Source organism: Bubalus kerabau, chromosome 10 (assembly GCF_029407905.1).
Source record: "Bubalus kerabau isolate K-KA32 ecotype Philippines breed swamp buffalo chromosome 10, PCC_UOA_SB_1v2, whole genome shotgun sequence".
Taxonomy (NCBI): domain Eukaryota; kingdom Metazoa; phylum Chordata; class Mammalia; order Artiodactyla; family Bovidae; genus Bubalus; species Bubalus kerabau.
Genome location: NC_073633.1, coordinates 43,147,947 through 43,165,660, shown reverse-complemented (window position 1 = coordinate 43,165,660; position 17,714 = coordinate 43,147,947). Strand labels below are relative to the sequence as shown.

Here is a 17,714-nt window from a genome sequence, read left to right as displayed (position 1 = left end):
AAATAGAAATATAGAGGGACAGTTACTGATGTGGAAGATATATATGATCTATTAATGAGAAATCAAGATACACAATGGTGCTAGAGTTATTATCCTTTTAAGAAAAAAAAATCTACATGTGTAACATTTATATGGAGAATAGAAAAATATTACCCTCATGCTATCTGATTATCTGGGTGGAAATATTTTGAATGGTTATTTATTGCTTATTAGCATTATCCAAATTTTCTAAAGTGATTGTATGTAATTTACAAAAGCTTTAAAAAGTATGTGTCACACTGAACTCCCATGATTTTTTTTTGCTTTTTCCTTTTAATTTGTAAGGAGAAAACCCAACAATTCCAGTCCTGTTTGATCAAGGAATGGGTGATTCTACTCTTGAGTTCCATTCTATTCTGAGTTATGGAGTTCAGTCTTCGTAAGTATCTAAACAAGAGAAGTTTGTAAATGGTTGTGAAAATAAGAGTGAAGAACAATTCTTCCTTCCTTCCTTCTTGCTTTATTTGTGAAAGTGTTTTGTTTATCCCATTTTTATCTTGTTGCCGTCTCCCTAGAGTTTTATTTGTACTGATATTAAGTGATTTGAGATAGAATAATATGTATTTAATATGTGTTAAGATGAACCATGCCTATAATTATTTTTAACCAACAAAAATGCTATTTTTATATATTTCCACCTATAGGAAGAGCAGAATTTAAGAGACTTAAGTTAAAGTCACATCTGACTTGCTCTGTGACTTCTGAAAAGTTTCAGGTCACTCCACCCCCACTGCAATTCATATTCTTGTTTGTAAGATTGAGACAGTGGTCTCCTAGTTTACCTCATACAGTTATTGAAAAGATATTTATGTGAAGATGCTTTGAAAAATATAATGTATCCAAATCAGATACTATTATTTAATGAATAATATGAGGTTGATTTTTCTAGTTGTGATCCTTGTTTACATTGTATATCCCATCACTACTGAAAATACTTGTTACAAATAGAAGTTCATGAAACCAGGAATTATCATTGCTAGTACATGGATTATTATATATACACACAGACACACATACACCCCTATCAGCACAAAAGTACTTCTTGGTCCCTTTTCAGATACTGAAATTTATGTCAGATGTGTTTCCTCTGATTTTTAATCCTGTCTCTAACCTGTTCTTAATTTGGACCTCGACCCTTTCTGCTGTGATCATTTACTGCATCTTTTACAAGAAATTATCTGGGTCATTACCATTTTGTCAGATACATTTTTCTACCCATAGGAGTTACAGTTCTGCTTTCACCATTTTTTTCTTAATGAATAAACCTTCAAAAGAAGTTAAATTCTTGCTTCAGTACCTAAGTGGACTTCTCAGTAGGTAGCCCCTTTTAATAAATCCTTATTTAAATTTTTATTGTTTTATTTTTAGGTTAAATTATTCTAATAGCATCAAGGAAATGGTCCTTCTCTTTGCCACAACAATTTATAGAATTGGATTGAAAGTGCCTCCTGATGAAACGGATCCTCGAATCCCCATGATGACCTGGAGCACATGTGCTTTTACTATCCAGGCAATTGGTAAAGCCTATAAGAAAACTGGTTTGGAGCTTTTATAGAAACAGAATTAACATTGACTGATCAAAAATTATTCCTTTTTTCCCACCCTAATGGCCTGGAATACTTTGACTTAAGGACTCTTGGTATATCGGTAGATTAGGTGGCATGATGCCATTTAGTTTGAGGATATTTTGTTTTGAACTCTTTTAACTACAAAAATGGGCATACATAACAGAAAACTAAATATACTTGAAATGAACAGCATGAAGCAAGCTGTATTTAAAAGGTGGCAATATAACAATGAAAGATATGAGAAAAAGCAAAGGAAGGAGAATCAACCCAGAAATATCCAGTAATTTTTATTTCTTTTACACTTTGAGAGAAAAAAGAAAAGTAAACCAAACCATCTAAAAAATTACCAGGAGAGAGAAAGGAAGACTGAGGTGGTCAGGAGAAAGAGATTAACAGCAAGAAACCTCCCAAATCTGAAGAAATCTGTTAGATTCTCTGCCGTGGTGAAAGCTTCTTAGAGAAAAGTGTATCAAATCAACAGGTTATACACCTTGCATTTACATGGTCTTATCTCTCATTAAATCTAGGGGAAATGAAGCAGTGAAGAATCACTCAGATTTTTAAAATAATATATTTGCTTATGACAGTCACAAGATAAGAGTACTACATGAAAAACAATTAGATTACAATTAAGAGTTATAATTCTTTCAGACTCATTTTCCAGTATTTTTTGGAAGTTGTTTTTAATGGTTCTACCCCATTTCCTCATTTAAATAAAGTTTTGTAAAATGACACTATCTCACAATTTGAATTAAGTAGCACAAAGCTACTTCTTTCACAGACCCTTTCTGCATGCCAGCATTAGTCTCTGTGAACAGATTTTAGGAGTCATTTCCAAACCTGTCAGACTTCAATTGTGGGTAAAAAATAAATACACAAGTTTATATTTACTGTCATTAAATAAAAGGAGAAAAGGGGAAAATGAGGTTTAAACAGAATCTGAACAATTTGATATGAAATGTTAAGCATTCTTTTGGAGTCATGATCTATTAAATACCTGCAGATTGCCAGTAAAGGTACCTTTACACTTGACTATTTGGGGAACACAAGCATTAGGAATTGGAGATTTTTATTTAGGTATTGAACATTTTCAGAAGTGACAGTTTTGTCATAGAATGGATGAGAAGTTCATTGGAGAATAGGATTGATTCTTCATATGTGTTTCTGTAACATAGTAATTGGAAATTATTTGATTAATAGAGTGTTAGATTGTTTTCACTATAGGGCTTTTTCCATCCAGTGGATATAAGGCTGTGCTTTATTCCTAGCACATAAACAGCTAACTTATCTCACTCCCTGTGGGTGTGGAGAGACATATGCAGGATGTGTTGGCATAGTTATGAAAAACAGTTGAGGAATAAAAACAGAGGGTCTTTTATTGCTGTCCATTCAAAAATGGAAAAGGAAAATAGGAAATAAGCCATCCAGCCTCATAGATGTGTTTGTTGCCAAAGATCAGTGAAAATAAGTGATTCAGTAATAAATACCCTAGCCAACAAGGCAGAATATATTTCTGAGCTCATGGGTTTTTTGTATTTTCAAAAAATACATTGTTCACCTTGTTCTATCCTATAAATCTAATTCTTTTTTAATAGTACTTAACAATAAAGCTATTTACATTTGTTTTATGTATTTTTTTAACAAAATAGGTTGCAACTATATTTTTTAAATTAGTTTGTTTTTTTTTTACAGAGAACGACAAATATTGTATGTTTTCATTCACATGTGCTATCTAAAATAGGAAACAAATGAACCAATATAGTGAAACAGACTCACAAAGGACAAACTAGTGGTTACCAGAGGGGAGAGTGGTAGGGGTAGGAGCAAAATAGGTGAAGGAGATGAAGAGGTAAAGACTACTAGATATAACATTATTATAAGGAAATAATATAATAGTTACAAGAAAGTAATATAATACTTACAAGGAAGTATATTTAAAGTTCAAGGAAGTAATATAAAGCACAGGAATATAGTCAGTATTTTATAATAACTTTATATGGAGTATAATCTGTAAAAGCATCCAATTACTATAAACCTGAAACTAATATAATATTGTAAGTCAACTATACTTCAATTAAAATTGTTTTTTCTTTTTGCATAGAAGAGATGTTAAAAGGAGGATAAATGAAGCAGAATGCTTTGTTTTTCCCAAGTTTTCTTTATAGATTGCTCCAGGGGCTTTATTATTTATAAAAACAATTTGTCCATGGTCTACATTGCCTCTGTAGTGTCCTCTCACTCAAAAATGTGGAAATCTTGGCATAGACTTAAACATGAAATTTTGAAGGGGAAAAGTGCAAAGCACTTTTCTATTTGGTCAAAAATAGAATTAAAGAACATCTGATAGATAGAAACCAAGTATACTATTGTAGCAGTATTCGAAATTTATTACTTTTCTTTTTTTTGCTCTTTGAGAAAACCTGTTGGGAGATGAAGGAAAACCTTTGTTTGGAGCACTTCAAAATAGACAGGTATGTATACACATGGTGTATTTTTTTAGGGAGTCCTCAGTACATTTACCATTTAAAAAAATCTTTATTCACTTCTTTTTCTGTAAAAGCAGAATTCTGTTTTGGTTTTTTTAAAGCTACTTCAAACTCACAGGAGATGGAAAGGCCAACATTATACACTTTGGAGAGTTTATTCAGTCTTGATGGTTAAATGTAATTCACAGAAACATTTCTGGTGATACTTGGTTACTTTTTATCCCCCTCGCCATTTATTTCCAAATCAGAACCCTAATGTCTCCTATATTTTCCTTCTCACTAATTTTGCATCATCATGTAACATTAAGTATTAATGCTGGCTTAACTCCAGATAAATCTTCATACTGAACTCCAGAATAAAACTAAGCCATAACTCCTTCATGGGCAGATTCTGATTCTATGTAACTATACTCCTGCCTCAGGCCTAAGCCTTATAACTTTGGGGACCCTGCAAACAGTACTTAAGAAGTGATGCTCAGTAGCCCTGTGAAAACAAACTGGGCAACTGAGGATTCCCTGGACCACTCACCTAGCCATTTTCCTCTTATTTTCTGACAGCTGGCCCAGGGGACTTGGAGTCTATGACGTGCTTCCCAGAGTTCCCATCCTTCCATGTGGGAAGCAGAAGATTTATTCCCTGAATTCAGTGATGTTCTGCCATCATTTTAGAATTTCTACAAAGACATGTATTTGCACAGGCCTGAATAGAATGATGTAGGCCAAACATTTAAGAGAATGACTCTGAGGGAAATGAGTCCTTAAATGAGATGGAGATGATTGTATCTTTAATACTTCTTTGTCATGGGAAAATCTATTACAGAATTCAGTGAGGTCATAAAACTTTTTAGAAGTATTAAAAATATTGTAACTAAATTTGCAGTAGTGTAAAGTATATAGTAAGTTTACACTAGTTCTTACAGAGTAGGATTGGTTTATACAGTGAATGACTTAGGTCTTTCATCTTCACTTATCTTTTTATCTTCCCTTCTCTTACAATCTAGCATAATGGTCTGAAAGCATTAATGCAGTTTGCCATTGCACAAAGGGTTACCTGTTCTCAGGTCCTGATACAGAAACATCTGATTCGTCTTCTATCAGGTAGAGTCTTTTCTGAATTATTATGTTATTTGCATGTCTTTTCCCATTGCATTTCTGGCAGTGTATTAGGAAACCACACACTACACTAATGTCAGACACTCATCACCACAACCTTACAAAAGAAAAAAAAAAGAAAACAAAATACATGGTTGCTCTCTAATACCTGCAATCTTATTTTTAAAACCAAGTGTTTTCCAAATATTGTCAACTTGTATCCCTTACTCCCACCCAAGGGCTTTTTGCACCAACATCCACAATCACTAATATCCTTAGTATTAACTACTAGTCTCTTGAGAAACCTGTATGCAGGTCAGGAAGCAACAGTTAGAACTGGACATGGAACAACAGACTGGTTCCAAATAGGAAAAGGAGTACGTCGAGGCTGTATATTGTCACCCTGCTTATTTAACTTCTGTGCAGAGTTCATCATGAGAAACACTGGGCTGGAAGAAGCACAAGCTGGAATCAAGATTGCCGGGAGAAATATCAATCACCTCAGATATGCAGATGACACCACCCTTATGGCAGAAAGTGGAAGAGGAACTCAAAAGCCTCTCGATGAAAGTGAAAGAGGAGAGTGAAAAAGTTGACTTAAAGCTCAACATTCAGAAAACGAAGATCATGACATCTGGTCCAATCACTTCATGGGAAATACTTGGGGAAACAGTGGAAACAGTGTCAGACTTTATTTTTGGGGGCTCCAAAATCACTGCAGATGGTGATTGCAGCCATGAAATTAAAAGACTCTAACTCCTTGGAAGGAAAGTTATGACCAACCTAGATAACATAGTAAAAAGCAGAGACATTACTTTGCCAACAAAGGTCCGTCTAGTCAAGGCTATGGTTTTTCCAGTGGTCATGTATGGATGTGAGAGTTGGACTGTGAAGAAAGCTGAGCGCCAAAGAAGTGATACTTTTGAACTGTGATGTTGGAGAAGACTCTTGAGAGTCCCTTGGACTGCAAGGAGATCCAACCAGTCCATCCTAAGAGAGATCAGTCCTGGGATGCTAAAGCTGAAACTCCAGTACTTTGGCCTCCTCATGTGAAGAGTTGACTCATTGGAAAAGACCCTGATGCCGGGAGGGATTGGGGGCAGGAGGAGAAGGGGACGACAGAGGAGGAGATGGCTGGATGGCATCACCGACTCAATGGACATGAGTTTGAGTAAACTCCGGGAGTTGGTGATAGACAGGGAGGCCTGGCATGCTGCGATTCATGGGGTCCCAAAGAGTCAGACATGACTGAGCGACTGAACTAAACTGAACTGATCTCAGTCTGGCTATAAAAGGGAGCAGTAATGTGGATAGATCATTTAAAAATGTCATTTTTCTGGTGTGTATCAAAGTCATATAAAAATAATAGAAGTGTTAATTATGGTAATCTCAGACTGTGGGTCCATGCATGCCTTTTTCTTTGAGAGACAGGCTATAACAGCTGAGTTGGGTTTTTTTTTTTTCTTTTTAGATTCTAGTAAGCTAGAAATTAGCTAAGCTCATGTGATGGTCTCACTGTGAAAATAAAAAGAAAAATTAGAGGTTATGCATAGTAGAATGATTTGACTTTCATTTTGATTATCTGCATTTCCATTTAGGTATTTGCACCACAGCAGCTCCTTTGCATCTAAAATAGGTCAAGCTTAAAAAACCCTCTTTATGTCTTTTGTTCATAAATTAAATATGTCACAGGTAAAGAGGTTTAAGCTTACACTTCCTCAGTGTGTTCTACCAAATGAGAGAGCCATTCCCTCTTTTTAAAGTTTAAAAGAATGCATAGTTTTTTCTACATAGAAAACAGGCTTTGTTTCCCCAAATTGACCAACTATTTTACCCTGAAAGTCTGTTGAAACAGGTCACCTTCCTCCTTGTTGAGTCTCACAAACTTCTTAGGGAACTTTTCCTGGGCAGCTTTCTGTCATTCTAATGACATGGGGGTTCCATGGCTCCGTTCAAAGCTGTCACCTAAGTTTCATTAGAACTTCCACTGTGCTAACCTTTTATATTTTCAAGTTAATTTCCAGCTATCTCCTGAATTAACCTCATGCTAGTAGTAATCTAACATTAATGCTGTTCTCTAACTACACACTTAATTATTTTTTCCTTTTTTCATTTACTTTTTTTTCTTACTGATCAGTTGCACAGGCCCAGAATTTTGCACATATTACACATGCTTCTAGTTCTTAGGACCTTTTCCTGTTGTTAACAGTTTATCCTATTTGCATAGTAGTATTTTGGTTTTGCTTTTTTTTGATTTTTGTTATCTCTTTTCATTTCAGTTATAATTTGGATACCTTGTTTTACCAACACTTCCAAATAGTCTTCTTGCTTTTACATTCATCACAGATTATGGGATTTGTAATATTTGTTGATTGTTGTTCAGTCACTAAATAATGTCCAACAATTTGCGACCCCATGGACTGCAATATGCCAGGTTTCCACATGCCTTCACTATATCCCAGAGGTTGCTCAAATTCATGTCTGTTGAGTTGGGGAATGCTATCTAACCATCTCAGTGTTTAAAATACCTCAAAATAAATACCAAGCAAGGAGACTAACATCATCACAGATGGCAGAAACTGAAATAATATTGCATAATGGCATCTGGTCCCATCACTTCATGGGAAATAGATGGGGAAACAGTGGAAACAGTGTCAGACTTTATTTTTCTGGGCTCCAAAATCACTGCAGATGGTGACTGCAGCCATGAAATTAAAAGACGCTTACTCCTTGGAAAAAAAGTTATGACCAACCTAGATAGCATATTGAAAAGCAGAGACATTACTTTGCCAACAAAGGTCCGTCTAGTCAAGGCTATGGTTTTTCCAGTGGTCATGTATAGATGCGAGAGTTGGACTGTGAAGAAAGCTGAGCCCCGGAGAATTGATGCTTTTGAACTGTGGTGTTGGAGAAGACTCTTGAGAGTCCCTTGGACTCCAAGGAGATCCAACCAGTCCATTCTAAAGGAGATCAGCCCTGGGATTTTTTTGGAAGGAATGATGCTAAAGCTGAAACTCCAGTACTTTGGCCACCTCATGCGAAGAGTTGACTCATTGGAAAAGACTCTGATGCTGGGAGGGATTGGGGGCAGGAGGAGAAGGGGATGACAGAGGATGAGATGGCTGGATGGCATCACTGACTCGATGGACGTAAGTCTGAGTGAACTCCGGCAGTTGGTGATGGACAGGGAGGTCTGGCATGCTGCGATTCATGGAGTCACAAAGAGTCGGACACGACTGAGAGACTGAACTGAACTGAACTGAATGTCTAATTGACAGTAGCTAATAAACTTGATGTTCTTTTGCTCTGTAATATATCTTTGCGCCTTTATGTAAAAGTTTGTCATGTGAAAATTTATTAGCGAGAACATCTTTACTTGCAAGGTGTTAGGGCTGTAAACTGTGTAGAGGTACAAGATGTGGTCCCTGCCATTGTAATACTCATGATTGAATTAAAGAAGCAGAACCTCTGTGAAAACTCACACTATAAAATAGACAAATGCTAGATGTATTGTAAAAATATGTGCTTTACGAATTGAGACAGAAAAAGATCGCTCTAGGGGCTCTGCTGTTTTTTTGCTCTAACAAGGTATATAAAAATACATTGAGAGAAACAGATAGCATTCCAAACCAGGAGGACAATTTTAACAGAGATTGAGGATGTAGGAAAGCATGTGGTATGTTCAAATAGACAGGTTTGATAGGAATAGTGGCACCTATAGATAGAGAAGCATGAAGTTGTTTTGATAAAAATAGAAGGTCTTAAATGCCCCAGTGAGAAGTTTGAACTTTAGGTTATTGGGGATTTTTGAAACATTTTGAACAATATTATTCTAAGGCTAGATATTGTATAGACTGGGTTGGGAAAAGGAAAAATTAGAAGTAAAATATGTATCTGTATATAGTAGCATACTGGAGGAGGGCATGGCAACCCACTCCAGTATTCTTCCCTTGAGAATCCCACGGACAGAGGAAACTGGCAGGCTACAGTCTAAAGGGTCGCAAAGGGTCAGGCACAACTGAAGCGACTTTACACACACACACACACACACACACACACACACATACACACATAGTAGCATAAATTAGGGAGGGAATTGGGATGGGTAGAAACAAGGTTTTGAATTAAAAGAAATAACTAGACTATTGAAAGAAATAGAGAAGTCCGCAATAGAGACTGTTTTATGTGAAAGATGATGAATATAGTTTTAACATGTTGATTCTCCAGTAGTAATAGGACATACAGTGTTCATTGCCATGTATGTGCCAGGCATTGTACAATGATCCCTGAACATTGTACAAGGATCTTTTTATATAATCATGTCTTCTAACCACCATTCTTCAACGAAATTATCATTTCCCCAATTTAGAGATGAAGAAGCTGAGGCACAGAGAACTTCTGTGACTTGACCAAGGTCATAAAACCAGTAAAAGGCAGAACTAGTGTTTGAACCCAAGCCTGACCATAAAACCTACGCTTTTCCTACTGTATCATTTAAGTTTCCCTGAGATATTTAATTTAGCGTAAATGAAAGATTTTACCAGTGGAGGAAAATATGCATGCCAAAAATGAACCTGATTTCAGAGGATTTTAAAAATAGATATATGTAACATCTGTGAACAAAAAAGTTTCACAACTGCCTGTAAGCAAAATTTGATGACAGAGTATTCTACTGACTGAAAAGTTAATAAAATCAGGGCAAGGAATTAGGAGTTAAGGAGAAAAGGAAAGATAAAAGCATCTGAATGCAGAGTTCCAAAGAATAGCAAGAAAAGATAAGAAAGCCTTCCTCAGTGATCAATGCAAAGAAATAGAGGAAAACAACAGAATGGGAAAGACTAGAGATCTTTTCAAGAAAATTAGAGATACCAAGGGAACATTTCATGCAAAGATGGGCTCGATAAAGGACAGAAATGGTATGGACCTAACAGAAACAGAAGACATTAAGAAGAGATGGCAAGAATACACAGAAGAACTGTACAAAAAAGATCTTCACGACCCACATAATCACGATGGTGTGATCACTGACCTAGAACCAGACATCCTGGAATGTGAAGTCAAGTGGGCCTTAGAAAGCATCACTACGAACAAAACTAGTGGAGGTGATGGAATTCCAGTTGAGCTATTTCAAATCCTGAAAGATGATGCTATGAAAGTGCTGCCCTCAATATGCCAGCAAATTTGGAAAACTCAGCAGTGGCCACAGAACTGGAAAAGGTCAGTTTTCATTCCAATCTCAAAGAAAGGCAGTGCCAAAGAATGCTCAAACTACCGCACAATTGCACTCATCTCACATGTTAGTAAAGTAATGCTCAAAATTCTCCAAGCCAGGCTTCAGCAATACGTGAACCATGAAATTCCAGATGTTCAAGCTGATTTTAGAAAAGGCAGAGAAACCAGAGACCAAATTGCCAGCTTCCGCTGGATCATGGAAAAGGGAAGGAAGTTCCAGAAAAACATCTATTTCTGCTTTATTGACTATGCCAAAGCCTTTGACTGTGTGGATCACAAGAAACTGTGGAAAATTCTGAAAGAGATGGGAATACCAGACCACCTGGCCTGCCTCTTGAGAAATTTGTATGCAGGTCAGGAAGCAAGAGTTAGAACTGGACATGGAACAACAGACTGGTTCCAAATAGGAAAAGGAGTACGTCAAGGCTGTATATTGTCACCCTGCTTATTTAACTTATATGCAGAGTACATCATGAGAAACGCTGGGCTGGAAGAAGCACAAGCTGGAATCAAGATTGCCGGGAGAAATATCAATAACCTCAGATATGTAGATGACACCACCATTATGGCAGAAAGTGAAGAGGAACTTAAAAAGCCTCTTGATGAAAGTGAAAGAGGGGAGTGAAAAAGTTGGCTTAAAGCTCAACATTCAGAAAACAAAGATTATGGCATCTGGTCCCATCACTTCATGGGAAATACATGGGGAAACAGTGGAAACAGTGTCAGACTTTATTTTTTGGGGCTCCAAAATCACTGCACATGGTGATTGGAGCCATGAAATTAAAAGACGCTTACTCCTTGGAAGAAAAGTTATGACCAAGCTAGATAGCATATTGAAAAGCAGAGACATTACTTTGCCAACAAAGGTCCGTCTAGTCAAGGCTATGGTTTTTCCAGTGGTCATGTATGGATGTGAGAGTTGGACTGTGAAGAAAGCTGAGCGCTGAAGAATTGATGCTTTTGAACTGTGGTGTTGGAGAAGACTCTTGAGAGTCCCTTGGACTCCAAGGAGATCCAACCAGTCCATTCTGAAGGAGATCAGCCCTGGGATTTCTTTGTAAGGAATGATGCTAAAGCTGAAACTAACTCCAGTACTTTGGCCTCCTCATGCGAAGAGTTGACTCACTGGAAAAGACTCTGATGCTGGGAGGGATTGGGGGCAGGAGGAGAAGGGGACGACAGAGGATGAGATGGCTGGATGGGATTACTGACTTGATGGACATGAGTCTGAGTGAACTCCGGGAGTTGGTGATGGACAGGGAGGCCTGGCATGCTGTGATTCATGGTGTCGCAAAGAGTCGGACATGACTGAGGAACTGAACTGAACTGAAAATATCCTGGGAGCAAAATACTTTAACACTGAGAAAATAAGGTAGGTAGTGTTGGTTGTGTCATGGACATGTTAACTAATGTATTAAAAATATTACTTAAAAAGGACACATAGCTAGTTAATGGCAGAGCCCTGTATTCACTTTAGTTTATTTTATAGAGCCAGTATTAATAGTGTTTATAGTGGTTACTGTATGCCACACTCAGGTTAAGTACTTTGAATGCACAGGTTAACAAACCTCCCAACAATCCTGTTGGAGGCTTAGAGAAGTCAAATACCTTGCCTGTGACAGATAGTCATAGGAAGTACTGGACCCCATTTCTGTCTGACTCCAAAGCCCATGCTCTTAACTTTTATGCTTTTTGTTTAGAATCTTGGATTTGGGGTTAAGAAATTGACCTAGTCTGAAAAGAATCTTCTCTCCTTCATTTTAACTAAATGATAGCTTTATTTAAATATAATTAATTCTCATGGTTATGTATATATAAACACTTATTGTTTTGAATTATTGATTTCACTTCCTTGTAACTCTTTGCCTGACTTCTGAATTTAGAGACTGATCAAAATCCGAAAGGCAAAATTTTTGAGCTGTCTGCATTTCCTTCCACTCATCAGTTGTTTAGTTTTGTTCCGGAGGTTTGTCTCCATCCTCTTTTCACTTACACCAATTTGCATGCTCTCCCTGCTCCCCAACCCCAAATTTGTTCATGTATTTCGTGTATCACAGAACATTTAGAAATGTGTAGTTGGAGGTAGGAAGTGCTAGAGAACATTGTTTAAAAGTAATCCTTTTTGATTCAGTGAGTATAATACTTATCAAACAATTTCTTATTTCAGTCATCCTAGCTTATTTACCCTTACCTCCTATATCTTATCTTTCAACCATTAAATTTCATCCAGAGCTTTTTAGAGCCTTTTCTCAGTTTAGTTTATCTTTAGTTATGGTTCCTGTATCTTAAAGGTGTGATGGACCAGTTTATCAGTTTCTGTATTATAACCCTGTTAAATTTTTGTTTTAGATGTTAGTATGTTGTATTACATTTAACTGCATTGCTGTATTACTGGCTGAATTACATTAAGGTTTTTTGTTTGTTTGTTTTTTAGTTGTTCTTCCTAACCTGCAATCAGAAGCTACACCTTGCCTTCTATCCATAGATCTATTTCATGTTTTGGTAAGTGTTCAGTAAATTTTCTTTTTAAGTCACTCAAGTTTTTAAGTGTTTTCCTCATTCAAATTTATGCTCTTTGTTCAAGATTATAAATACTGATCTTGAAAGTTTAGTCTCTTTTTTCCATTCCCTTTACAAATAGATAAAGATTTGACTGAGACCATCAAAATCACTTTAAAAATAAAACCACATTTACCCTTTACATTGTAATAGATTGTAGTCTAGTTGATTATATTTAGTTAGGGTCTATACAGGCAGACTTTTTCTAATAATATGTTTTCCCCCTTCCCCTTTTTCTCAACTTGTTTACATTATAAGCAGTGAATAATGGTGTGAGCTGTCTTAAATTTGTTAATTATTCGTGATATGGACCAGGCCATGGGCGCATCTAGGTGTTTCCCAAAACACCTATGGTTAGTGACAACTGTTTTGTGAATTTCTTGTACAGTTTTTCCATCTCTCTGACGATTTCATTCCTTCAAGACAAGTTTTCTAGAGAGCCATAGTAAGGTTAGGACCATGGACTTTGTGGATGCAAGGCTAGCCAGTATCCTCTACCCTGTAGCTGTCACCACTGTCTTTTGAAGTCTCTCATGGGAATCTTGAAAGAAATGCTAGAAACTGGACCTTACCCCTGATATAATTATTTGATTGGACTAGGGTGGGGCCTATGTATCAATGTTATTTTAAGAGCTCCCCAAATGGTTGTAATGTTGAATCCCCTAAAACCACAAGGTTGAGACCATTACCTAGAACTAGAATAAGTGGACCCAGCAAAGGGATAAATCTGTTTGATGATGGCCTTTATCCTCTAAAATATCCTGTTAAATAATTAGGAAAAATATCGTGGTTATTTAAAAACACACATGGTGCAGGATCTTGTATTCTTTACATTTAGTTATGAGATAACTTGTGTTGGTCCTTTTGCTACCCATGTTGATGTCGATTTTCTCTCATAGGTGGGTACCGTGTTAGCATTCCCGTCCTTGTACTGGGATGATGCTGTTGATCTGCAGCCTTCACCAGTTAGCTCTTCGTATAACCACCTTTATCTCTTCCATTTGATCACCATGGCACACATGCTTCAGATACTTCTTACCATAGACACAGGTAAAGCTCCCATCAGTTGTTAATTGTAAATAACATTTGCCTGTGATTTACTAGGAAAATTAATTATGCTTGTGGTTAACCATTCTGTATTAGGTCTCTTATTGAGTGATCGTTCATTTGTTTCTTTACGAATGCTGTTTAAAGGGAAAGGTAGAACTGTGACAGGAATAATTAGCTAAACCACTTGATTCTCTCCCTTGCAGCTACTCCCTAGGTACACAGGGAAGCCATTTGGATCTGCTTTTCCTGCTCTCTTTTTTTTTTTCCAGATTCCTCAAGGTCAAGGTTGGAGATTAGTCTCTCCAATGTTTGTCCCTGCCTAAATACTCTGAGCTTTTGATAAGCCTGTTTATAAAACATTTTCGATTCCTCCAGCTGGAATGATAGTACTTGGTTTATTTTATAGCATTTATCACATGGTGTCTTATTTTATAGTTATATCTTACTGCTGTTCCACTCTTTTTCCTGCTTCTCCTTGCTCCTTCATCCCTACTGTAAGCTTCTTGAATAGGGAACATTCAAATTTCAGAATCTTCCTTCATAAGCTTCAAATGGTTAGCAACTTCTGTTATACCCAGTAAGAACTCAATGAATATTTTTTGGATGAAAAAATATATATATATCCTTGTTTGAAGATACATGGGTAATATTAACATCATGGAATTGTGATATAGTTGTCCTTTTAGATTCTGCTCTTAATAGAAAGCAAAATTGGGTTTTGAGTATCAGCGGTCAATAATGGCTACTGAAAGTTCAGATAATTTAGAGGACAAATAATTAAAGTGATCTTAGAACAGTATCTAGCAAAATTAAATACACATCTACCTTTTGACCCACCAGTCCCACTTCTAAGAATCTACCCCAAAGCTCTACTGGCAGAAATATGAAAGAATATAAGCATAAGATTATTCATTGTAGCATTATTTGGAATAACAAAAAACTAGGTGATTGGTTGAGTAACCTATGGTGTACCCATATATTAGAATGATGTGCAGCTATAAAATGGAATAAAGTCTACTGAAGAAGTGAGCTCTAGGATATTAAGTGAAAAAAAGTAGGGTACAGAGCAAAAGTTATAGTATAATACCTTTGTGTAAGATATTTTATGTGTATTTATGCATATATATGCTTACATATATTCATATTTGCTCTTTTTAAATAAATGAAATGACAGAAGTATAAATGGAAAACAAAAAAGTTACCTGTGGTACAAAGTAAAGAGTACAAGAATTTATGCAAAGACTCTTGTGAATGTTTTTTTAATGTAGTTGATCTTAGAACTCTGATTATACTTAACAAAAAAAAATCTGAATGGCAAAAATAATTTTTTGACAGTTGAAAACAACAAATGAATCTAAGAAATATATTGAGAAAATAATTGCTTAGTGACTTTAAAAAACAGTATTTCAACTGTACTTTCCTAGTAGGGTATATTCTGATAATGGAGGAACTAAAAAAAAAAATCTTAATTTGAACTCAGTTAGTAGTATCAGTGGTACTAATATTATTATTTTGAAATTATCTTAGGTAATTTTTAAATCAAGTAAGTGATTGTGTTATTGCCATTGGGAACTGAATTTTCAGTATGAGAAGGAAGACACACAAAAGTAAATTCGGAAAAATTAAATATAAACCGAATAATCTCCCAGTCAGAATCCCTACCAGTTGTTCTTTGATTATCAGCAAACTAATTGTAAGTTTATTTGGCGAGGCAGAAGACTCAGAATAGCCAAGTCAGTATTGAAGGAGAAGAACAAAGACAGAGGACTGATACTACCTGACTTTAAGATTTGCTAGAAAGCTGTAGGAATGAAGACAGTGTAGTATTAGTGAAAGAACAGATAAATGAATCAGTGGAACAAAACAGAGCCCAAAATACACCTACATAAATATAATCAACTGATCTTTGACAAAGGAGTGAAGACAAATGGAGGAAAGACAGTCTTTTCAACAAATGGTGCTAGAACAACCAAATACCCACATGTAAGACACAGACACAGATCTTACACATTTCCCAAAAATTAACTAAAAATGAGTTTTAGACCTACATGTAAAATACAAAACTCTTAGGAGATAACATAGGAGAAAATCTAGGTGATTTTGAGGATACAGTGACTTTTTAGGTACAACACCAAAGGTACAATCCATGAAAGAAATAATTGATAAGCTGGACTTCTTACAATTCAGAACTTTTGCTTTGCAAAAGATTATTATCAAGAGAATTAGAAGATAAGCCACAAAGTGGTTAAACATATTTGCAAAAGATGCATCTGATAAAGAACTGTGATCCAGAATATACGAAGGACTAAGATTCAATGGTAAGAAAACAAACGGCCTCATTGAAAATGAACCAAAGACTTGAACCAGACACCTTGCCAATGAAGATATCCCGATGGCAAATAAGCATATGAAAAGATGTTCAGTATCAGGTGTCATTAGAGAATTACAAATTAAAACAACAACGAGATACCAGTATACATTCATTAGAATGGGAAAAATCCAAAACACTAACAGCGCTTGCATATTGGCAAGGATGTGGAACAACAGGAACTCTCATTCTTTGCTGGCAGGAATGAAATCAATGCCACTTTGATACCATTTGGCAGTTTTTTACAAAACTATCATACTCCTACCATGCAGTCCAGCAGTCACACTCCTTGATACCTACCCAAATGAACTGAAAACTTATGTCCACACTAAACCTGCACACAGGTGTGTATAGCAGCTTTATTCATAATTGCCAAAACTTGGAAGCAACCCATATATCCTTGTGAATGGATAAATAAACTGGTGCATCCAAACAATGGAATATTCTTCAGTTCTAAAAAGAAATGAGCTATTAAGCGATGAAAGGACATGGAGGAATCTTAAGTGTGTACATCTAAGTGAAAGAAGCATATTTGAAATGGCTACATATTGTATGATTCCAACTATATGGCATTATGGAAAATGCAAAACTATGAGATGGTAAAATGATCAGTGGGTATTGGCAAGGGTTAGGGGAGAGAAAGGTGAATAGGCAGTGTGCAGAAGGCTTTCAGGGTAATGAAACTATTCTGCTGGATACAGTAATAGTGGGTACAACTTATTATACATTTGTCAAAACCCATAGAATGTACAGGGATTCCCTTGTAGCTCAGTTGGTAAAGAATCTGCCTGCAGTGCAGGAGACCAGGGTTCAATTCTTGGGTGAGAAAGATCCTTTGGAAAAGGAAATGGCAACCCACTCCAGTATTCTTGCCTGGAGAATCCCTTGGACACAGGAGGCGTGGAGGGTTACAGTCCATGGGGGTCACAAGAGTCAGACATGACTTAGAGACTAAACCACCACCATAGAAGGTACAATAGCAAGAGTTATCTCTAATGTAAGCTATGGACTTTGAGTGATAATGATGCATCACTGTAGGCTGTAACAAATGTGCCAGTGGTGCTAATAGTGGGGGAGACTGTAGGTGTTTGGGAACAGTAGGTATATGGGAAATCTGTGCTTTCCACTCAGTTTAGCTGTGAACCTAAAACTGCTTTAAAAAAATAGTTTATTAATTTTAGAAAGTGTTCTAGTTTCATTCTTTTACAAGTGGTTGACCAGTTTTCCCAGCACCACTTGTTAGAGATTGTCTTTAATTCATTGTATATTCTTGCCTCCTTTGTCAAAGATAAGGTGTCCATATGTGCGTGGATTTATCTC

The 17,714-nt window shown here is 36.3% G+C and overlaps 1 protein-coding gene across 5 annotated transcripts in view; it reads left to right on the top strand.

The window, feature by feature from the left end:
• The window catches only part of UBR1 (ubiquitin protein ligase E3 component n-recognin 1), a 152,697-nt gene that overhangs the window by 98,813 nt on the left and 36,170 nt on the right, over positions 1–17,714 (top strand). For 4 of the 5 annotated variants that reach the window (XM_055537521.1, XM_055537523.1, XM_055537524.1 and 1 more), the window contains 6 exons: positions 325–418; positions 1,408–1,556; positions 4,023–4,078; positions 5,095–5,191; positions 12,852–12,919; positions 13,876–14,026. In XM_055537521.1, coding sequence (XP_055393496.1) covers positions 325–418; positions 1,408–1,556; positions 4,023–4,078; positions 5,095–5,191; positions 12,852–12,919; positions 13,876–14,026 — 615 coding nt within the window. Of the gene's footprint in view, positions 1–324; positions 419–1,407; positions 1,557–4,022; positions 4,079–5,094; positions 5,192–5,611; positions 6,730–12,851; positions 12,920–13,875; positions 14,027–17,714 lie in introns of those variants that run through there. The other variant, XM_055537525.1, reaches the window with a different exon arrangement.